The 24767-nt window shown below is 35.7% G+C and overlaps 1 protein-coding gene across 1 annotated transcript; it reads right to left on the bottom strand.

The window, feature by feature from the left end:
- Nucleotides 1–10440: 10440 nt before the first annotated feature.
- LOC100375748 (poly(A) RNA polymerase, mitochondrial-like) lies at nt 10441–24659 on the bottom strand. The gene is made up of 8 exons (XM_002742053.4): nt 24487–24659; nt 21553–21713; nt 21112–21336; nt 18890–19117; nt 17471–17682; nt 14654–14880; nt 13932–14024; nt 10441–13747 (listed from the first exon to the last, which is right to left on the bottom strand). Exons 1-8 carry the CDS (start codon nt 24638–24640, stop codon nt 13263–13265), a joined length of 1785 nt encoding a protein of 594 aa, XP_002742099.2. The 5' UTR covers nt 24641–24659; the 3' UTR covers nt 10441–13262.
- Between the last annotated feature and the right edge of the window lie 108 nt (nt 24660–24767).

Genomic DNA, 24767 nt, shown 5'->3' with positions numbered 1-24767 from the left:
CACGTGACAGGAATAAACACTATAAGTGGACAAAATATCCACGTTTATTTAATGGTTATATAAACCATGGCTCTCTTCTTTTTCTATATCACTAACATCGGTGGCTACAATTAGAGGGTATGATTAATTATATTGGGTGACCAAGGTTCCGTATACATTATCTTTAAAACTATCCTTCTCGTGTATTTATGTACTCTAACCCGGCATGTAATGTTTCTCCATTCGTTCCTTCGTCCTTTCATTCCAGTAATTTGGACTCATATGTCATCATTTGCATGTTTCATTTATAGCTGTTTCATGTAATGTGGAATGACGTCGCTTACGTGTTATTTTAAATCACAAATACAGTACATGCTTGAATAGACAGTATGACCAATAGTTGAATAAACATGGTCACTAAATACTCACTATATTGTCTATGCTCTGTGCATTATGGAATTGTCTGTTTTTTTCTATTGAAATTTAAATAAAAAATATACATGTGCTTTAATTATTTCGACAAATTAGCTTTAATTTAAAAAACGATGGCATCACCTTTATACATATCAGATTGAGTTGTTTGTTTATTTAGTAATTACTGTGATATAAAAACAAAATTGCACTATAACCGTTTGTAACATCACTAATGTGAATACATTTAATGTATAGAACTATATACGTATTGATATTAGTGTCATACTGTAAAGTAAAAACGAATCCAAGGCCGGCATCATGACCAGAATGAACAAGCAATCTGGAAGTCGTTTCGCATACAAAATAGCTATCAGAGATGTATGTAATTTGCAATGTAACGACTCTGTAACAGTGTGCGTTCAGACAACCACATTATTTGTGTGTTTCAATAAAAACAGCAAACAAGTTGACAAGTAAAAATTGAACAAATATTGTCACCTGAAATTATTCTCAAGGCACAGAACAGTCAACAGAATTTATTGCCCTATAATTCGATGCAAACCCCAGCGATAAATGCGATTTCACTGCGTAATAATATCATATCCTTTATTATGTATGGGGATTGTTGCACGAACTATCTTTCCCGAATACAGAAACTTGAGTTTTAAAATGTAGTTATTTAATTACAAGACATACCGGTCAGGTGATGTCAGATGACGAAGATGACTAATCGGTGAATGCGTTGAATAGATAAAGTTCGGATATAAGAAGTAGATCTGTGCCAAACACGAAAGGACAATTTTCGTCTTTCAGTACGCAAACTCAAACGATTCCTAACAATATATCCCTTAAAATTAAAGTGCGTTAGAAAAACAAACAAGATATTACTTAATTACATTACGTCATAAGAATAAATTATTTCCCTCAGCAAACTCATCTTGCTGATTCCACCTGTGAGCCAAAGCGGGTCTGGTCACTACTCAGGCAAGTTACCACTAGTATACCAGAATCAATCTTTCCAATATTGGTTACAATGTTTCCAACGTTTATTTAACATCCCGGAGAATTATGACATTGAATTGAAGGACTTTTACAATGAAATGAAAGAATACATCAATGCAACCTTCTCCTTAATTGATCTAATACCAATGTTAATTATGGCGAATGCGCATTAAACGTTTTAGACCAACCAATCACATTAGATGAAATCAACTCCATTGAAATTGGTTAAAATCTGTTGTGTAGATGGTATCCCATTTGAATGTTTCAAATATGTAGCTTCCGACTTTATTCGACTTGTGTGCAATATTTTCAAAATTTACAAAATGTATTCTACTTTTAAATTATCTTTTGTCCATCTGTCTTCATCAATGGTATATATTCTATGGTTCCAAATTAAGAGAAAATATTATTTCTAATGTTGACTAAGATGACATGATCATTTTCTTTATAGACTTTTATTGCACATAAGGCCTACAATACTGTAATAGCATATTGAAATTCTAGAAGAGAAACTTCGTGATATCTATTCTTCGTAGAAGCACGAATCGTTCAAGGCTCGTTTAGAATAGTAGTCACTGGTTTTCTGTAACATTTTTTCACAGTTTTTGAACATACTTTTTAATCAGTTAAGCGTGTAATTTGTCAATTCTATCAACGAATTAAAATAACGAATAACATTGTTAACGTCTTTGTTTATCGAAATTTTATTTGTTTTTTAGTGGTGATAATTTAAGAACATATTTTTTTACATAAGATTCATGTTCTTTTAAATATATTTCGTGCGTTTCTGAAGCTGTGTTATACTTCTTAGGCCCATGTGACTTCCGATGTGAGCAAGACTTTCGAAACTGTAAATTCCAGTGATACTCACATCTGACTGTGGAACTAATAATAACTTTGAATTTCTCAAAAAATGCAAGGTTGGTCCATATTTTTTGTACACACAGATATTGTTACATTAGCCCATTGGCTATATATAAACATTTGCATGAATCATACCAGAAGTGTGAATTGTACGTGAATTAAAGCGCAAGCTGTCTTCACACTTTAAAGTTTATGTGTTGCTATTCAACGGTCATTTGACAATGAGAGTGTATGCTGATATTGTATGCTAATAAAATGGTCACATACAGTTTGTGTCATTGTCACATTTATATTATTTTCTGTAGAATTGCAATTTTCAAAAGTTGAGTTAATATGTGGGTAAAATGTTATCTGTCTCTCAGGCGAATATTGTAATATACACAGTATACCCATAATACCTAGTCACATTATACGGCTAGACATTCTGTTTTGGTCATTTAGAGGTTATTGCGCAGTCTCAGTCATAGCATCGGGTCCACTCACTCTAAGGACACAGATGTACGAAATGTGTTATGGTCTCCAGAGACTGCTACAGCAAAGTGGGAAATGTTGACAATATTTATGTTACCAGGTGATACTGAAAGCTTGTAATAATTCATGCGATATATGGCAGGTGGCCAATGAATGCACTAAGTAACAATCATGAATAGGTCAGCGTTTAACACCCGTTATGAATATGGATACAAAGTTCAACGACAGGTTCATAGCATTATGGCCTTTCGTGCATAGCATAACATAGATGATAATGCGATCACGAATGAATCGAGTATATGTGTCCACTTCAAGCGGGGGAGTTGTCACCTGCGCATGCGTCAGATGGCCATAGCGTGTCATTGCTTACAAACAAGCGTCTATATATGAGCCTTTGCGTTTTAGCGTGTGTTGTTATCGTCGTTTGGGGCTCAATTCCCGCGCGTGCGCAGGTGTCGACCCTGCCGCTTTAAGTGTCATACCCGTGTCGCATGTATACAACGGAGTGGTATCGTTTTAATTTGACTATGTTGTCTAGTACATTTGTCAGTTGTTGTTTTTCTTGTAGATTGTTTATTTTTGTAATTGTAAATTACCCTATCCGATATTTGTCTAAATATTTACGGTCGGGTATATTATTTCCACTCACATGGATGTGGACATTGAACATGTCCATAAACAAACATCAATAATAACTACTTAAATGCACCGTAGCTTATTGTAGCTTCTACGAATCACTGTCTTGTACATATAATGCAATATAACCACCTGTGTGAATAATTGCAATAATAGAAACATTAAATTGTCCCCTGGCTATTAAGATATGATAGTTACTTGGTGTTATAAACAAACGACATTCCAAAAATCGACATCACTAGAAAAGTTCATTGTCAAGTGGAATACATAACAACAATAAAATAAACCAAATAATAATGATGCATTAAACACAACGGGAATTTAAATGAATAAATATAAAATAAATTTTTTTCTTTGTGATCATGAATAACCCGAAAAATTTACCTTTTAGTATTTGCTCTACACACAAAAGTAAATCTTCGAATTCAATTGTTTCCTTTACTGGCGTAATCTTATAATATGACATGATATATTGGCTTTGATGTAATGTGAAATGGATTACACATCTGGATAGATTAATTGGAAGTGCTTATTTCTATCACAAGTAATTGTTACAATTGAACATTAAACCGTTCATTCTCATCTCTACGTAAATGTAAGCACTTATTCTAGAAAGATTAACAGTGTTCTGTGTGTTATGGCTAACTCGAATTTATAGCTACTTGATTGTGTCTTGGTAATCTTGTCTCGTTTTTTTTACAATATTTGACGTTTTCCAATGATTTCTCTCCAAGTTCTAAATATACAGTCTATAATAAATGCAAAAACAATACAACATTCCTTCCAGCCCTGATCCTGGATATCTGGTGGTGTTCGCTCGCGTGTGTAAATTCACGTTACAAGTTCAGTCTTTCAACAGGCGTGATTCACGTAGGGGTAGATTAGGGTAGGGTGGAGGCGAAAAGAGTTATGGCGATGTTTATTTTCGCGACGCTAACATACGGAGGGCTGCTATTTTAGAAATAAAACGAAATTCAAAATCGGCTAAATACGTTTAGTGGAGTATCTGAAAGCGATATTGCGAATACTTTTGGATGAAAATTTATCATTTAAATCACTTATTTGCCATGTGAACAGTGACAAATCCGGGACGGGGTGCGTTAAAATGAAATTTTTAAAAACTGACCGAGTGTTAATGCCAGGTTATTCAACATGGTGTCGACACTGATCATAAGGTACCGCATGTGCTGCATCAAAAATGCCGAAATACATTTCAAAGAGCATGGTTTGATAACCAATCAGTAAAGATATCCATTTTAACCCTTGAAAGGATCGCAAATAGTACAGAATTTAGCCGTTTTTTTCCTGTCATTGAGGTTGTTGTATGTCACATGGCTGCATCATGCTGTGGTACTATGCACAAAGCCAGACAACCTTGAATTGGATGGAAACAGAGCACAGCGCCTGAGGTGAAGTGTACAGGATATCGTCTTATGTAGCAGTGATGTAGATTGGTATCATTCAAATAGTTGAAAAACGCAGAGCCGCCTTGTGCGAAGATACAGGGCAATGTCGTGCATAGAGTGTCAAATAATCACATGCGCTGACATCACATTATCGTGCAAAGATAATATACGAGCGAAGCGACAAAGAGTGCTGATTTAATTTAGAAACACCATTAATATGAGAGACCATGACTTCGTAACAAAGTTATCATTAAGATTTAGAGTAGAGGTCAATTTATATAAGTAGGGGGAGAAACTATCATTCATCAATTGATTTAGTTATTTCAAAATAGCCGGGAAATGATTGGAGTACTTGGGCTTCTAATGAATAGTCTTCATTGCATCCAAGAAGTATAGCAAGCTCATTCCAGAGTGTTAGAGATGGTTTGCTGAAAATAGAATGCGCCATCATTGATTCCTTAATTGGCATAGCAGCTAATGACCGGGCTCTTATTAGTAACCGTCTCAGTCTTGGAAGATACAGAGTAGAATCCAAATGGAAAGTGCCTACTTCAGTTGTTACAATTGAAGGAATAGGAAGAACAAATTGATTGTGTAAACGTTTTCAATATCATTGTACTTTATACATTATCTTATTGATAACCAGATATACCATACTAACAACTTAAAGATTCTTTTATAATGAACCCGTTGACTGTAACTGTGTTTGAAATGTTATGAATAACAAAGCAGACTAACTATCTAATATGCAAAACATCATAACTTTAATACTCCAATGTCAAATATGTATATACAAAGAACTCTCTGGATGTCTGAGTAATTTGTGATAAATAATATGCTTGTGCAATAAGATAAATGTAATTATATATAATGTAGTAGACCTAAAAATTATAAAAACAAACCATTAGTGGGCTACATATTGTATTGGTTGCCATGGTCGTATTGCTAACAAATGGGGGTAACCAAGTAGTACCCAAGAAAAAATATGTGAGGCCTCATATAAGGTAAGCTTCAAAACACCGATTGAAGTCACAATGGGGTCCCATGTAAAGGTACAAACTTCAGCACATTGCTCAAAGTCAGAATTTGTTCCTTGATACAAACGTCAAAACACTGCTTGGAGCCACATTTGGCCCATGTAAAGATAACATCGGGCAATGAACCTTCTATCATGATGAGCCACATCATGCTTCAATAGTATTTTGATACTTGAACCATTACAATTTTTAAGCTTTTAGTATTGACCCCCGATATGGTTTGTGGTGTTCTTTAGACAATCCAATAATACTCAAGACGCCTTTCATCCTTTGATGCGAAACAATTCTATATCCATTTTTTAGACAAGATTTTCGTCTTGCAGAATCTTGTAACCTTATATGGGCCCTTATTATGGCTCCAAGCAGTGTTTTGACCATTCTAACATTGCGAACCCTATTGTGGTTCCAAGCAGTGTTTTGAAGCTATTAGCCTGATAAGGGTCATATTGTGACGCCAGGCACTGTTTCAAATCTTGTAATATTACGTAAGGTCCCATAGTAATTCCAAACAGTGTTTCAAATCTTTTACATTCTTGTAAGCAGTGTTTCGAAGCTTGTAGTCTTAAATTGGGCCTCATTAAGACTACAATCAGTGTTTTAAATCTTGTAACATATGAGGACTCATTGTGGCTCTAAGCACTGTTTCGAAGTGTGTAGCCCTATTTGAAATCTCTATGTAATTCAAAGCAGTGTTCCTATAAGCATGTAACCTTGCATGGAGCCTCATTATGGCTAAAAGTAGTGTTGCAAATCTTGTAACGTTATATTATGGCTCCAAGCAGTTTCTTGAAGCTTGTGGCCTTATATGGAGCCTCAGTATTTCTCCAAGCAGTGTTCTAAATCTTGTAGCCTAATATGAACCCCCATTGCAGTGTTTCAAGGCTTGTAATATTACACGAGGCCTCATTGTGGTTCTTTTTAAACTGAGATTCAAATTGGGCCTCATTATGTTTTCATGCATTGTTTTGAACAGTCTACCTTGATGGCCCACATTCTAGTTCTGGTACCAATCAACGTTTCATATTTTGTAGTGAAAAATTGTGATCTTGTGATAAAATGTTACCAGATCCAGTGCTGAAATATCACTTGTTCTATGGGCAAAAGGTACACACAATGCGGGGACATTGTTCTAGGGGTATCAACGACCGTCACATTGTGTTGTCGTATTATATTTTGAATTATATATACATATTTTCGGGAAATTGTTGCTACTGTAGCTCGCATGTTTTGGTTCCGATCAAGGCATAAATGGTGTACTAAGTCCAAGATTACTTATTCTTATTCGTAATACTAGTATGCTTGTGGGGTGTCTTATAAAGAGAAAATGGCAAATCTGAATATAGTGTTTTGCCACAATTAGGTCAACATCGATGTTTTTGCACGAAATCAAGGCAGGTTAATCAATGAAAATCAAAGGAAATAAGCAAATAACGGTATTCCCACCCGACTTACTCATACTGCAATTTTTCTTGTATCTGTTGAACCATCGAACCGTTCAATGTGACCATAGCTTAAACTATGATTGATATTTTCCTTTGGGATAAATTTTTATTTTTTATCATGTTTATAATTTTACATGTTAATACTTTTTTTACGATGAGCAGTTTAGAGTCCCGGCATTATGAATACTTTCATGAGGGCTGGGAATGTTGTATATTAACCTAAATCACAACGAAAAGGGAAATAAACGAATCGTCCAAAATACGCACAAATAATATCACAATGTGGGTTCGAAGATTGTAACCTTATATAGTCGCCATTGTTTTTTCTGACAGTATGGGACAGCATTATGGTTCCTGGTGATGTTTCAAATCTCAAAACCTGATATGAGGTCCCAAGCCCCAAGTAGTGTTTTAAAGCTTGTAGCCTTATATCGAGCCTCATTGTGATTCCAATCACCTTTCAAGGCTTATATCTTTATACTGGGCCTTGTTATGACACAGAGCAGTGTTTTGAACATTCTATCATGATGGGCTCATTGTAGTTCTAAGTAGTGTTTAATATTGTGTATCCTTATTAGGGCTTCATTGAGTCTCCTATCAAAGTTTCAAATGTGGTTGCTATGGATGCCATGACTATATGGTCCTGGAAGAAGCAATAAGAAAAAGAAACATGGATTGACTACAAAAAGGCATTTGACAGCCTGTCCCACAGCTGGATCACTAAGACACTTGAAATGTACAGATTATTGTAATCAAGTCCAGTAAACATCACAAGTGGGATATTCCAAAGAGACTCGCCTTCATCCCTGCTCATCTGCCTCGCCCTTGCTCCTCTTTCAATTCTCAATGTCACGAGGTGCCTAGAAATGCTGTACAGATGCCTAGATACGTTTTATACTGTAATTTAAGTGTCTATTGTATTCACATTATCTATTATATTCATATTATTATTCTGGTTTAACTGCAAGTTCTGCTTACAGGACATTGACATTGGATGTATGATACTGGTCAATAACACTACGTTAGGGTTACACATTTTATGCATATTCTGAGATTATTAGTGTATATTGTGGAGTGCACGTCATCTATTTAATTCAACTTATTATTCAACTGCTGTAATTTTGTAATGCTTTGCCGTCATTCTATTGATGTGTTTTGACCAATTAGACTAGTTAGAAGCTGGAAATTTGGCAACATTTAATGTTGGGAACGGCGTCAGTTTAAACCATTTCCTCGTACATTGTTTACACTTGGATGTAAGTCCCATGTTACTGCACGGGCTCTAACTCGTTGAGAATTGGTTAACACGCACAGGGTTCTAGTCTGACTGGTAGTTTTGCTGGGATTTGAGCCTTGTGCGGCGTGACTTAAAAATATTGACCTTTAATCTGTACCAGTTATATTTGATAAACCGTTAACTGCTAGTATATAATTGCGTCTGTTTTATGTTCACACTGACTACACCAGGGTCACCAGTTATTGCTTGTCGGTTGTATACAAATGTACAAGTCACAATTAATGCTAAAAAGTAGCAGTGGGGAAAATAACCCACAACACAGGGGAAGTCTTGTTTGGTAGCCACACTTGACTCCGCATTGCGACACTCATTAACTTACAGTACATGTGGTCATGAATCGAAGAAGGATAACATTAACCATCTATTCTACATGAATGACCTTCAGTGATGACATCAAAATGAAGTTTGGTCTAGAAAAGTGTACCCATGCAGCCTTCAAACAGGGGAAATTGACCCAAACTGACAAAATAACTATTGACACTGACACAACCACCAGAGAGCTAAAACCAGAGGAAACCTTCAAGTATTTAGGAATGAATGAAAGAGACACATACAACGCAAGCGGAAGTCAGGAAAGAAAGTTACAACAGGTTAGAATGATCTTAAAAAGTGAACTCAATGCTGCCATTCAAATCTGTAACAGATTCGAAGTTGTAACTTGCAGCTTTAACATCATCAACTAAAAAATTCAGTGAGATCAAGAAATTAGATACCAAAACCCCCAAATTCCTCGCTCTAGAAATATGCACCATTCACAATCTGATGGGGCCGTCTTTACCTGCCTAGAATAGCAGGAGGGAGGGGCATGATGCTGCTGGAAATGTCCTTCAAGACAACCACCATTGGCCTGGACACGTACCTTGTAAACTCTACAGACCCCCTGCTCCAACTGGTACAACAACATGCGGAGAAAAATTTAAATACAAGAAAATGAAAATGGGGGGGGGGTTACAAATTATGCAAAGAGAGTAAAGAAAAAAGCCAAACAACATGCTCAGGATATAATGCAAAAGAAAAGGATCAAAATATATTGAAAAAGGCAGATGCTAACCAACATATAACTAATCAATGGCTAGTAAGTGCTGGAAACTAAAACAGAAAGAACTGATTGTTTTAGCACAAGACCAGAGCTTAGCAACTAGATCATAACCATATCATCAAAGATGACACAGATCCCTATTTCAGATATGTGGCAGATATAAGGAGACCGTCGACCATAATGCATCAGGCTGCCCTGAATTAGCAAAGACAGAATACATTCAAAGACACAAGAGGGCAGCTACATAAATGCACTGGGCGATCTGGGGAATGACAACTAGAACAGTGCCAGTAGTCATCGACAGGATGCAATACAAGCGCTACAAAGGAAATTGTGACGCAGATTCTGTCTTCTAAGGGTAATTTGTATTGGATATGTCTACCCTTCTTTATTTCTAATACATGACTGCTCATTCTGAAACGAATCATTGTGATATTGTTTCAGAATACATAAGATCAAATGTGGTTTAAAAAGTGTACGAGTCTTTAAACATTCTTAGTTTTCTATTATTTGTTACACTCAACATCAAAAACTCTATATAGTTACCTTTGTCGGATATTTTGTATGTTTGTTTGTTTCATTTTACTGCATGTTATTTTACTGTTATGTTTTTGCTTTTGAAAGGCTTGTTTTGTAATATTATTATCTGGTAAGTCACAAATAGCAGTATTTAATAAGATTTGTCTGAATATCTATAAGTAATGAAACACTTTAGCTGTATATACGTATACGTACATACGTAATTTTTCGCACAATTTTAAATGTAACTGTTCAATTGCTGTTATGTCCCCAAGTTGTTGATCCATATAACAGAATTGGTTTAATACATATCTGAAAAAGTGCAAATCATGACTATTGTTTATTACAATTTTTAATTTGTGGCAGTACTCAGATAATTTATTTAATATACATGAAACTTGTAATAAATTTAAAACAAGGCAATTTCTATTTCCTTCCAAATTCGCTATCACTGATTGTAGATTTAATTATGCCCGTTTTCCCTGATTATGAAACTAAATATACGCGTTATGCATTTGCTATTTGTAAAAGTTATATTTGTAGGGAAACACGTCCAATTAGATCACTGTAAATAACGTTTTTGGAGCAGTTTTTCTAACCCAAATTTATCATATGCGATACGATGTTGGAAAACCAAAATATGACTTAGAACATTAATCATATACATAGGTAAACGTACATTTCACTCAACCTTGAGGCAGCAGCATTTTTAATACTAACTAAATATTTTGCAATATTAATTCCATAAGTTTAAGCAATATACTTGACGAGTAAAATATGTTTAACCATTTGGGAGAAGTTGACAATATGAGAATTTGCACAGAATTTATTGTGTCAAAATTCAAATGCGATGTCATGAAGTTAGTACATGCAGAATAAATACTGGATGATTGCGAGTCTTATTTAATTATTCATGATTAACGCACTGTCACGTATATATTTCCATTTCTTTATGAATGCTAGAATATGTCCACCTCCCAAACCAAATAAGATTTTTGTTGCATTTGTCAGTTCAAGGAGACCCCCTTTAATACAGAGGATTAAAATAGTAAATCCGTGAGTTGACATTGGATATGCCATGTATTTAGTTGCTTTCGGCAATCATTGTTATATACAGCAAAAGCAAATTTAGCACTTACATGATTCACTGCCTCATTTAAAACAGCTTGGGTGGCTAAAGCATAACAAAATATAACCTACTGCAAAGTGTTATTACGTTTACAGTTATCTGTATAATTAATATTAATGCATACATCTTATAAACCTGCAAGACCACATTTGAATTTTGTGTATCCTACTGCAAACTGAAAAATCTACCTGTGTGCAAAATTTCCTTTTTTTTAAATTTTGGACGTTTGTCCTTGAATTCTGATGTTGTACTTCAAGGTGTTAAAATATGCCAGGAGGCCCAGGGTAGGATGAAAACTAGGTTAATCTGAGATTACATCAAATCAGCAGAAATATCTGATGACTCGTATCCTGCTTCGCATAAAATTGAGCATCTTAAATGTTCATGGTATAATGTTCCAGCTTTTGGCTTCCATATGTTACCCTGAAGTACTTTATATGCTAGTTGTGCAACCAGAGTTACAATAGAAAAATGTTCAGCCAATCATGTTCTTTCTATAAGAGGTATATAAATTATAGTTGGGTTTCCGTCTTTAGTAGGGAAATTCGGGGACAAAACAATCCACAAGAATAACAAATTAAACAAAAACAACTGCCATTACATTAGAGTCAAATTAGTAAGGGAATGATATATATAAACTCCAAATAAAGAGGCGTTTTAAAAAAATGAGTACATCCTGCTCCACATGTGGCATCTACCATACTTATTTCTGAGTCATAATCAGAGGTTTACATCAGAAAAGTTACATCATTATCATCCAAAATCATCTGCTTATTAATGTTTTTGTATTTGTATCTGCTTAAAAAACATTTAAGGCTAGTGTTCACTGCAAACCCCTTAGTTCAATGGCTCTGACATAGCGAGTGACTGTAACTCCTGGAACTAAACAAAGTAACTTTTCACCTATACCTCACGGCTACAAAATAAAGTCTGTGCAGTTGTATGAAGATGCTGAATTGACTGAAAATCAAATTTTTCATTTGGTTAACTGTGCATGTGCTGCTTAATAATTGCCCAGAACACATTCATATGCAGAGCATTTCTGCAAACATATGGCTGAAAGTGACAAACTGCCATCCATAATAAGTGCTGTGACAACATATTTAGCAAGTACTGTGTGGGTAGCTGTCTCTTTTGGTCATGATGTGGAGAAGCTGTATGCCTTCGTCATGATCGAACAAGACATCTCCCCAACAACGTTGTACTACAGCTATGCAAGGTGACAAAAGCCACTTTAATTATTTGCATGCATGCACCTCACCTTGACCTAAAAATGTGATTAAACATGGCTTTCTACTGTAAGAATCAAGGGGTGGCTATAATGTTTCTGTTCAGATTTGTAGAAAGATTACCTTTCAGTTTTAGATAATTTATTTTCAGGAAGTTAATACTGCTGGACTGTAAAAAAGCAACCTAATGTAGTATAATGCAACATATACCTGTTGTACAATGTATCCCTCTATTAGAACCAATTTTATTATGGTTCGATCAAAATGATTGTAAAATCCAGACCAGTTGCTATAATATGGGCTTTGCTAATACAACCTACAATTTTTATAAGCTCATTTGTATAAATTTCCCAAGAACTAATTTACATCTAGACTCCAGGAAACGAAGCTAGAAGTTTCAGCAGTTTTCAGATGAAAACACTGCATAAACCCAATAGCCATCCAATGGGCTAGAAAAAGATGGAACTGTTCTTTCAAAATTCCTTAGTATGAAATAGCATGTGCAAATTTACATCAAATTTATCAGTGAACTGAATTTCATTTAAATTGAATTGAAAGCTTTTGAGATATATCAGTAGAACAAACTTGGAATGGACACACACACAGACATGGTAAACCCAAAGCCCATTTTTGTGCTTCACACATGGGAGTCAATAATTGAAGCTAACCTGGATTCCATTCATCGCAAAAAAAAATAAAAATGTCTAATTTACAAGATATTATTTTGGGGCAACAAGCAAACACAACTTGACTGGAGCTCTTGTTTCATATACAATTATTGATAGCTTCATTTTATCACTACAACAATGCTTTGGTCTTTCCTTTCTTAATGTTCGTTGCTGCATTGACTTTGTTTCTTTTGGATATCACCTTCATTTGTCCGTTATTCAAATCTGTCCTTGCATTTGTCTCTGCAAGAGACTGAAATATTGGTGATAAGTATTCAGTCAAAAGAAGTGATTCAGTTCTTCCTTTACGCTGAGCTTTTCTGAAGTCCATCAGCAGTGCAGCAAGTCCCCATGGAGGGATGTCATCATCATTATTTGTTTTCCTGAGTCCATGTTGTTCTATAAGCCACACAGCTTCCTGCATTCTGTCCACAATGCGACTGAGTTGGTCTGGATGTACATTCCTTGTAACATTCAAATCAACTTCAAATGGATTCTCAATGTACAATGGGTAATCCTCCGGCTTAGGAAATTTGTCACCACGTCTTAGAGAAATAGCAAACTTTTGAAAGTTGAATCTTGCATAAAAGTCAAAGAATTCATACATAAGTTGACCTGCAAGAAAAAAAAATAGAAATTAGAAATGTCCATGTGAATCAGGGTTAGGTCAAGAAATGCCTAACAATGTTTTAATCAAGAATATTAACTGCAAATTATAGATCTTTGGATCAAAAGATTTTTGAAGAAATTTAAATGAAATTGAAAAGTAATCTATGATATAAATGCAATTTAGAAATACCTAATGATTGCGTATTGAGTGATGTGGGTATACTATTGATATCACTGAGGAATGTACAGTTAACATCATCCACAATACACTGGTCAGAGGAATCTGAAAGAAACAACCAGATAAAGTAGAAATGATGACTTTGACAAATACAAAAATATGAAATCTAATAATATAACAAGCAGCAATGTCGAAGCTGTACAAGCAGCAATGTTGAACAAAATCCATTCATAAATGACCGGTTCCGGAATGCCAGAAATACTGGATTTTTAGCACAAAAATCGGATCATCAAACCAATATATTTGATATCTACAACATGATGTATAATGAATATATAAAATTTGCTTGAACATAATCAATCAAAGTATGTCATAAATATGGTACTGAAAAACAAAATTATGTGCATCAAATCCCATAATGTCAACAGCCAAGGTCAGGTTCCCGAATACCAGAAATGCTTGATTTTGATGATTTTTCAGCACAAAAATGGCCACAATTTGGCCATCTTGAATCAGATCGTGAAACAAATGAATGTGCATATGTATAATAATATGTATAATGTATGTATGAAGTTTAAAGGTAATCGGTCTAAGCATCTCTAAGTTATAGGTCAAGAAGTACCCACACACAGACACACACATGCACACAAGTCAATCAATAAAAAAAATCATTATTACAGCAAAGTATGGTATGATGTGTGCACGTGTAGGACTGTTTAAATGTGTTTACCTACCTGCCATTGCACATAAATAGTCTAATGTAGGCACAACTGATGGCGATCTAGTTTGTAAGAAATAAATTACCATCAAAGTTATCCCAAAATTGGTAATCCACGGTCCGGGGCAACTTGTTGTGATACCATTGTATCTTGCCCAATGTCTAAATGCAAACACTAGAGGGCGTACTCTTGAATCATAATTGCCATAGAGATACAGCAATTCTGTGGTCTTTGTTGCAATGCTGTGTGAAGAATAAAAGTTGTGTGAATTATGACAAATTGTTGATGCAATATACTGCATGATTTGTTTGTATTTTTCAAACTTGGTACAAAGAGAATACATGATATCACACATATTATACATTATCTTTGATCTTCTTTTGATTGATATAAAATAGGCTTAAATCCTAAACTTGAACATGTTTGTAACAGATTCACAGATATAACTAGGCCAAGTGCAATTAAATTTGGTATGATGACTATACATTTTGGGTTGCATTGTTATTTTTTCAAGATGGCTAACTAATGTTTTTATTTTGTTTTCATTATGTTCTTAACTATATTTTTCCGGTGTGCTGTTACCAGTTATAGTCAAACTTAAAGCACATACATATATGTACACTATATTGTACGTGTACATGTATACAATATGATCTAAACAAATTTAGCTGAGTGGTGGCCATTTTCTTAATAAAATTGTCAAATCAAAATACATGTACTTAAACTTGACCCCCATCTGGTTTTCAGAATGACTGGATCAATGTAAATACATAAATGTGTGTAGCAGATGCACATTTCTATTTTCTTTAGATCAGATATAAGATATGCATCAAAGTTACTGTCTTTCAACTTTTCATTCAAGCTTAATCTCAGTGACCTCATATGATTTTGGAAGATTAATACAATTAAATTATTGACAAGGATCACATCATTTACAATGACTTGTTAGTTTGTGAGCTTCAGGTCAACATTTAAAATTCCTAAAAAAATATGTGGGTTTATTTAGTGAAAAGTGGCAGATTTGGACAAACACAAACAAAGCACACTTACATGTATAACCAGTTTCATGCAATGTTTTACATTCAATTGTACAGCTGAACAAATATTTCTGGTCGACAAGTTTCTAAAATTGATGCATAGATATCTTTTCATTTTTATTCTGAAATTGTCATAAAATTCATGATTTTTCATGAAAACTGAATTAAAGGGGGAAAAAATGATGACATACATGTTTTAACTGACCAGAAATTTGAATATTTTTTTGTTTCATAAACAAATGCTATTGTCACAGTAAACAGCTTTATTTCACTATAGAAACAATCTCTTGAACTACACAAGCTAATTTTGCAGCATTGAGCATCTCACTGGAGTCATTGAGCCGGTGTGTCACATTGAACATGTCACTGAAGTCATTGAGCCAGTGAGTCACATTAAACATTTCACTACAGTCCTTGTGTGAGGGAGTCACATTGGCCAGTGAGCCAAATTGAACATTTCACTGGAGCATTGAGCCGGTGTGTCACATTGAGCATCTCACTGGAGTCATTGAACCAGTGAGTCACATTAAACATTTCACTGGAGTCATTGAGCCAGTGAGTCACAATGAACATTTCACTACAGTCCTTGGGTGAGGAAGTCACATTGGCAAGTGAGCCAAATTGAACATTTCACTGGAGCATTGAGCCGGTGTGTCACATTGAGCATCTCACTGGAGTCATTGAACCAGTGAGTCACATTAAACATTTCACTGGAGTCATTGAGCCAGTGAGTCACATTGAACATTTCACTACAGTCCTTGGGTGAGGAAGTCACATTGGCAAGTGAGCCAAATTGAACATTTCACTGGAGCATTGAGCCGGTGTGTCACATTGAACATTTCACTGGAGTCATTGAGCCAGTGAGTCCCTTTGAGCATCTCACTGGAGTCATTGAACAAGTGAGTCACATTGAACATTTCACTAGAGTCATTGAGCCGGTGTGTCACATTGAACATTTTACTGGAGTCATTGAGCCAGTGAGTCACATTGAACATTTCAATGGAGCCATTGAGCCATTTGTTTCCTATGGCATGTCTGAAAATTTAGCAAGGAAACATCAGGTGAGATAACAACCAGTGCAATTATATGACAAAATTACCTTATTTTAGTGGGATTTTAAGGACAAACTGTATTTTCATTGTGTTTTGTGAAATCCGCTGAAAATCTGTCATTTTGTGCATATCATTATTTTACAGATTTACAGTGAATATACAGTAATGCAACGAGGTGTATAGAGAATATTAAGGTATGAGACATGTATCAGTGACACATTTTGGTAATACAAAATGTACCAAGCTTGAATGAAATCATCCTACATTTGTAGGCGTTTCTGATGACTGAAAAGACTTGTTCAGTGTTTATCTGATTTTAGGATGAAAATGACCATCAGTAGATTAAATTGAACCCAACAGTTACCTAGTATCTGTGATGTTCAAACACGAAGTTTGGATGAAATCAGCTCAGGCATGTCTGGGAAATGGCTGAGGACAGGTGGACATACATGTATTGTGTTTTTCTGCATTATTTAGAACAAAAAGTTGGTCAAATATCACAGAATACTAAAACAAACTGACATGCAATCTTTGTACCAAATTTAAACAAAATCCATCTAGGGATGTTCAAAAAAATTAGTCAAAATAAAAACACAAGTCAAAATTTTCAGACTGTGTTCAAATGAGAATTACGAAACAAGACTCAATGCACAATCTGTTTACACTAATTGTTCAATTAAATACACGTATGTGGAATATCAAAAATTCAGAGACATTCATTATGGGTATAAAATACAATGTACCTGTTGTTTGAAGAGAGATCGCACTGTAGATTTGCTGCCTTGTGGTGAAATTTCACAATCGGGCATCTTGCTTTCAGTATCCTTTGCACACTCACACAGTGTGGTACATTTTCTTGTAAAAACGTTGCTACTGTACCGAGTGTCTGCTGTGTTGCAGCCCTTTCAGAAGATGCTGATTTTGTGTCAAACACCATCTGAAATCTATTTCTTCCCTACAAAATTAAATAGTAACACAAATAAACTAAGCTGCAATTAAAATCTGTGTTAATAATAATGAACCCTACATGTATTGATATACGTTGATATGAGTTTATGAAACCCATACATTAATGTGAGCTATGTAGGACTGTGATGTGTTGACACTGATGTGAGTAATATGGGGGCCATACATTGATGTGAATAATATGGGGGCCATATGGTGATGCAAGTATTATGGAATCCACATGTTGATATGAGTAATATTGGTCCCATACATTAATGTGAGCGATGTAGAACTGTGATGTGTTGACACTGATGTGAGTAACATGGGGGCCATACATTGATGTGAATAATATGGGGGCCATATGTTGATGCAAGTATTATGGAATCCACATGTTGATATGAGTAATATTGGTCCCATACATTAATGTGAGCGATGTAGAACTGTGATGTGTTGACACTGATGTGAGTAATATGGGGGCCATACATTGATGTGAATAATATGGGAGCCATATTGTGATGCAAGTATTATGGAATCCACATATTGATGTGAGTAATATTGGTCCCATACATTAATGTGAGCAATGTAGAACTGTGATGTGTTGACACTGATGTGAGTAATATCGGGGCCATACATTGATATGAATAATATGGGGCCATATGGTGATGCAAGTATTATGGAATCCACATGTTGATGTGAGTAATATTGGTCCCATACATTAATGTGAGTGATGTAGAACTGTGATGTGTTGACACTGATGTGAGTAAGATGGGGGCCATACATTGATGTGAATAATATGGGGGCCATATGGTGATGCAAGTATTATGGAATCCACATGTTGATGTGAGTAATATTGGTCCCATACATTAATGTGAGTGATGTAGAACTGTGATGTGTTGACACTGATGTGAGTAAGATGGGGGCCATACATTGATGTGAGCAATGTAGAACAGTGATGTGTTGACACTGATGTGAATAATATGGGGGCCATATGGTAATGCAAGTATTATGGAATCCACATGTTGATGTGAGTAATATGGGACTCACACAATATGTAACTGTACTGAGAAGTTATTAAGATTTGTCATACTGACTATTAGCCATGATACATGTATTACAGTATTATTTTAATAATTTTATGTCATTTATCTGACAAATTTGTAAAAGACTTCATACATACACCAGGTACATATGTGTCAAAATCATATTGCACCACTCACCGTTTTCACAGGAACAACACCATTTTGGGAACCTAGTTCCATATACATATCAAGATCACTTCCTGCTTTACCAAAGGAATTAACTGTAGAACCAAATGGATAGATTGTACAATTTGGAACAATTTTTTCTATGCCTTCTTCAATCAAAGAACACACAAGGAATCGTTTGTGTAAATCTTCATCAGCCAGCTCTTGTTCCTTTGTTAAAATCATCATTTGTTCATCAACCTGGATGAAAAAAAAATCAAGTTAGGTTTTTACCACTGGAGTTAGGCACCACAAAATAGTCATAAGGCATATAGAGCAGGGAATGCAATGAAGTTAGGCATCTACTCAATGAAATTAGACATGGCCAATGGAGTTAGGCAACCCTGTATCAATGGAGCAGAGTTCACAATGAATATATATCAACAGAGTTAGGCATATTTAAGCAGGGCATGCAATGGAGTTAGGCATCTACTATTCCAACTAGGCCTCTATCAAAGAAGTCAGTATTAATAAAAGCATTCACCAAAATGATTCAACCAACTATTAACCAACTATTAACACTACTAAAACAAGTCATTGTCAATGACACGTCCCCGTTCCGTTCATATTTGAGTGACATATACATTCAAAGCAGATCATGACCGAAATGCACCTGCATATGTACAACACATTGTGCTAAATCTGAACAAAATCCATCCATGCATGACTGAGATCCGGTTCTGGAATTGTGAAAATACGTGATTTTGATGCATTTTCGGCCTTAAAATGGCCATCATTCCGCTATTGTTAAGCGGATCATGAAACAAATGCAAATATCTATTTGTGACATGATGTACCATGTGTGTGTGAAGTTTGAACTTGATCAATCCAGACACGTCTTGGATACGGATCCAGAACTGAATTCTTTAACAAAATGGCCGCCAGTCGGCCATTTCGAACTTGATCCGAAAAAAAAAAAGACGTGCATCAAGGTCCTATTATGTTTAATGTATGTACCAAATTTGAACAAAATCCATCCATGCATAACTGAGATACGGGTCCGGAATTTTGAAAATGTGCGATTTCAATGCATTTTCGGCCTTAAAGCGGCCCCCATTTGGCTATCGTTAATGAGATCATGAAACAAATGCACATACATATTTGTGACATGATGTACCTTGTGTGTGTGAAGTTTGAACTCGATCAATCCAAGCATGTCTCAGATACGGATCCAGAACTGAATTCTTTAAAACAAAATGGCCGCCAGTCGGCCATTTCGAACCCGATCCAAAAAAAAAAATGACGTGCATCAAGGTCCTATTATGTTTAATGTATGTACCAAATTTGAACAAAATCCGTCCATGCATAACTGAGATCCGGGTCCGGAATGGTGAAAATGTGCGATTTTGATGCATTTTCGGCCTTAAAATGGCCGCTATTCGGCTATCGTTAATCGGATCATGAAAAAAATGCATGTGCATATGTCCCATATAATGTGTGATGTATGAGTGAAGTTTGAACTTAATCGGTCCATGCATGTTCGAGATACAGGTGATCACGGACGCACGGACGGACGCACACAGGGCAAAACATAAGTCCCCGTTTTCGGACTGCGTCCGAACGGGGACTAAAAAGTCTGGCATCAAGCAATCACATATAACAACGACAAAACTTAAAGAATAGACCATTTTCCGTTCACAGCGAGATCCTACGTTATGCGTGAAATCGAACGAAAAAAAGGACAAAGGTCATATCATCGTAGTGGCGACAATCATCACGTGGGATTTCACAAACGCAAAAGTATTTTGAGTATTTCCATGCTTAATAATGTGCTGTAGACATTTGATGATAGTCAATTTCAATGAAGTAAGGGTATTCAAATGCAATATTTCCCTGTCAATGATTGGCCTTTCAATGTGAGCTATGAAATAAAGAAATTCAAGTTCAAAACCAAATCATTTGATTTTTGCAGCAGACATTCGGTGTGCACCTTTCCTGCAATTCACAAGATCTCGCTGTTGTAAGGAAAATTGCTTATTCGATGTGTGTTCAATCAAAAGTAGATAAAGCAATGTGCACCTTGCTATGCGATGAAGACCCCACATGATTACCAGAAATCACAAGACAAACACATTTTCAGAAATACTAAAAGCAGTTTTGTCTGAGGCTGCATTTTTTAGCCTTCGAGAAAATAATTGCATGTCCAATAAACTCAATCACTTTGGTTTCTATTTTGAAAACATGTATTGACTTACTGAATTAGCAGCTTGTAGTTTCTGATGAAAATTAATTTGTAAATGCTCTATGCTGTGTTGGGTTTCGTAATTTGTCTTCGTTCTACTTTTGGACTCACTACCACCAGAGAAATTTAATAGACGAGATTGAAATGATGATTTCTTCTGAGATTTTTTGGGTTTAACTTTATTCAGTAATTCTTGTATACTACTGGAATCATCAAATTCTATAACAGCATATAGACCCTGTGTAGAAAGATATAAAAAGTCAACAATGTTACAATCTCTTCTAAAATCAGCATCAATTTCATGAAATCACATGGATGTACATTGATGTACTGCACAGTTTGTCAAATGAACACTACATTCCATACATTTTGTATTTGTAACAGATCTAATCGAAACTTTTGTACAGATTGTTCACAATAATACAGAATTGAAACAAAGACAAAATAACCTTACATCTCCTGTGTATGTAAATGAGTTCCTTAATTTTCCAAGCTGAGAACAATAGTTTATCAGCCCCTTTTCCACGCCTTCACCTCTAAGCCGGACGAGTATACTTCTATTTGCCTGATCTCTATGCTCAGATAAAAACTCAGCAAAATTCTTTTTCTTTGCAACTGAAAAAAAATTTATCATTTAAATCTCAGTGGTACGGATGGGATGACATCATGAGTATTTAATATAAATAAAAAGAATAAGACAATTAGCACATTCAATTTTATTTTACTCCATTACCTAGAGTGTCGACAGTCCTCGGGCCTAATGTAATTGTGTTTCCTAGACATTCGAACGCCAAAGGCATTTGATGGGAAACATTTCACGCAAGGGACTTTAACACAACACAAACGATGTGGCAGTAGGACTATTTAGTTGTCAATACTACAAAGTGTTTTTGTTAGTTTGTAATTCTTCGCCTAGCAATCGACAGGACAGTCAGTTTTATGAACCAAGTAACACCTTGGTAACGGATTACGCAATGGAATTATTTTCTTTTGTAAATTATAACTATTTCACCGTTTTCAGTGCGATCACAAAAAAATCATTATCAGCTATCGATGAAATATTTTAAAACTTGTTTATCAGTAGGAATAAATCAACACAAGATCCCTCTAATAACAAAAATACGCAAATAATTGGCGTAGTAAAATTCTTGTGGTGATTCATCACAAAATGGTGGTGTGTGGTGGCAGAGATACTTTCGATGATCTAACCGCAAGAAACTCTGAGAAGAAGAATGCACATGCATATGAACTGTGCTTGACAAGATGACATCATTGTCAGGAATGGGTATCTGCACATGCATTAATTAAATGGCCGCTGCTGCTGTGTCGTCACAGGAAGCACTGTCCCAGTCATATGACGCCTTACTAGCCAATTTTGGCTAAAATAGCACTCCGCAGCCTCTTTACACTTATGTTTATACACGGAACTTGATAATTTTTTTCCAATTTAAGTTGCTTTTTAATCACGTATTTTAGTTAAATATTGTTTAGTGAGTGAAATATTAATGTCATAAATAATTCAATCTTCGAAACAACAGAAACTAACACATAATAACGATAATCAAATATGTGTTTGAAGTTCTAAAGTACTTGCGTAATTTCCGGTTTCAACTAGTTCGAAAATTTCACGTCCATGGATGCGATAAAATCAGGCGTAGAACGCCTTTCGTACCAGACACTAGCAGCGTAAACTTATTACAAATTTGCGTAATTTGGGCCCAGTTTGTTCTTACAAGTTTCAATTATCATTATTTAGTAAACAGACCCATGAAACAATTTAATACTTCTGTAAAATACGTGCCAACAGACGACTGACTTCGAAACGTTCAAAGTTTCGAACAAACTCCCGGCTCACTATGCACGATATGCGTCAGAACGGTGTAGAAGACGCTGACCTGCAGCGTCAATGGCTAAGGAGTTACATAGTCGGATTTCGTGACATTTTCACCAAAATATACAGGATAAAGATAAGCAAAGGTAAATAAAGTTTGATCGATCGACTAGAAATGAATTTGTTGTCATTCGTTGCGAGTTTGACAGGTAATAATTGATGGGAACATTTTTGAAAAATTGTATTTATTTATTTTGACGGATGAAGGTTTTCTACCATGTCTATTTCTTTAGTTCTAGAAGTGTATAACTTAGGGCGATTTTGGTTCTAGGGGCGATTTATGTCAAAACGACGAACCAAGCAACGTAAAGGCCCTGGACGGTTGCGGCCCTGGTAAAAAAAAGACGTTCCGTCCCAAAAACATGTTAATGTTAATATATTAAATGCACAAGTGTTTGACTATCTTGTTTAAGAACTTATTTTTTGTCTTTTGCAGGGCATTTTTCACGATTTAACACCGTGTTTGACAGTGCAACAGATATATGTTCATTTATTCGCCGCCGCCTATGCACATGAACCACAGACATTAGAATACACATCTAATACAATCTGTTTTAGTCAGGGTTCGAATGCACATTCGTGGTTTGTCGCGTAATAAACGTTAATACATTAAATGCACAACGAATGTATGACTATCTTATTCACAACTTATTTTTCGTCTTTTGTAGCACTTATCAGAGTTCATGGAAAGAATGCAGCCAATTAACGCTTACATTTTAGCATAATGCAAAGGCCATACACATCTCCTGGTTGGGCATGGTGTCAAAATACACACAATCACTGAAATGGTAATGAGGAGTGTAGCAAACAGGTCACTTGACTCCAGTGACAAGGTGTCAAAGCACACACGAATATTTAAATAGTAACAAGTGTAGTGAACCAATTTTCTAATCAACATGATTATTATCCAGCAAACGCAATGTAGCATTAAATCTGCTGTTTTCAATTGAATTCATTTGTAACATTTCCTTGCCTTGTTTGAGTTTCTTTTTATAATCAGTGGGACTTATATAACGCGACTACCGTAACATGGGACGATTTTTTTTTATTATAAGTGGGACAGATAAAACGCGACGTACCGTAACATGGGACGATTTTTTTTTTCATTATAATTGGGACTAATAGTGGGATGAATACGATTTGAATATCCATCTTTTGAAAAATCAGGGCCGGATCGACCAAACTGTTTCGGGGCCGGAACGTCCAAACCAGGGCCGGAATGTCTTTTTTTTTACCAGGGCCGGATCGTCCTGACACCAAATGAGTAACCCCAAAATGAAGTAGGCCACCAACCGGTTGACCTATCATGTGATCGGCGACGGCCACGGTTCGTACATTCGAGTGCAGGAGCATTACGGGGATCCATTAGAAATCAAAGAGTTGTTGAGCTGTGCAATCGTTGATACGTTCGATTGAGTGTAAGAGTACCGTCCATGGCGATCGCGTGGTGCGCGAAGGATCACGCCACTCAGCAATGCACACGCACATAGTACTCACCGGTTTTATGTATATTTACATTTTCTCTGGTTATTTTACCGCCATTGACAATTGAAGTGGTTGAGAAAAGTCTCTTGATACATAATGAGCACTGATTTACGCATGGAATCGGTAAATGTGTCAGACAACCACAAAGTTTCATGGAAGTCGCCATTTTGAATGGCAGTGTGCGCATTTTTGTTTGCGCATCCAAACAAATATACATTGTACGTGCTTGAAAATATTTAGGTCGACTTTATATTTGGCGAATTTGCTTTACAAATATTATTTATGTTCGATGA

Source organism: Saccoglossus kowalevskii, chromosome 8 (assembly GCF_978046115.1).
Source record: "Saccoglossus kowalevskii chromosome 8, keSacKowa6.1, whole genome shotgun sequence".
NCBI lineage: Eukaryota > Metazoa > Hemichordata > Enteropneusta > Harrimaniidae > Saccoglossus > Saccoglossus kowalevskii.
Note: the sequence above shows the minus strand (reverse complement) of the source record. Positions and strands in the feature narration are given on the sequence as shown.

What these genes read in the sequence shown, in the direction of transcription:
- LOC100375748 (XM_002742053.4), bottom strand. Translation starts at nt 24,640, where the DNA reads ATGGCGACTTCCATGAAACTTTGTGGTTGTCTGACACATTTACCGATT. An exon ending in CATTTACATACACAGGAGAT is followed by an intron (nt 21,337 to 21,552) that starts GTAAGGTTATTT and finishes CTTTCTACACAG; the next exon opens with GGTCTATATGCTGTTATAGA. An exon ending in CTATTTATGTGCAATGGCAG is followed by an intron (nt 14,025 to 14,653) that starts GTAGGTAAACAC and finishes TGTTTCTTTCAG; the next exon opens with ATTCCTCTGACCAGTGTATT.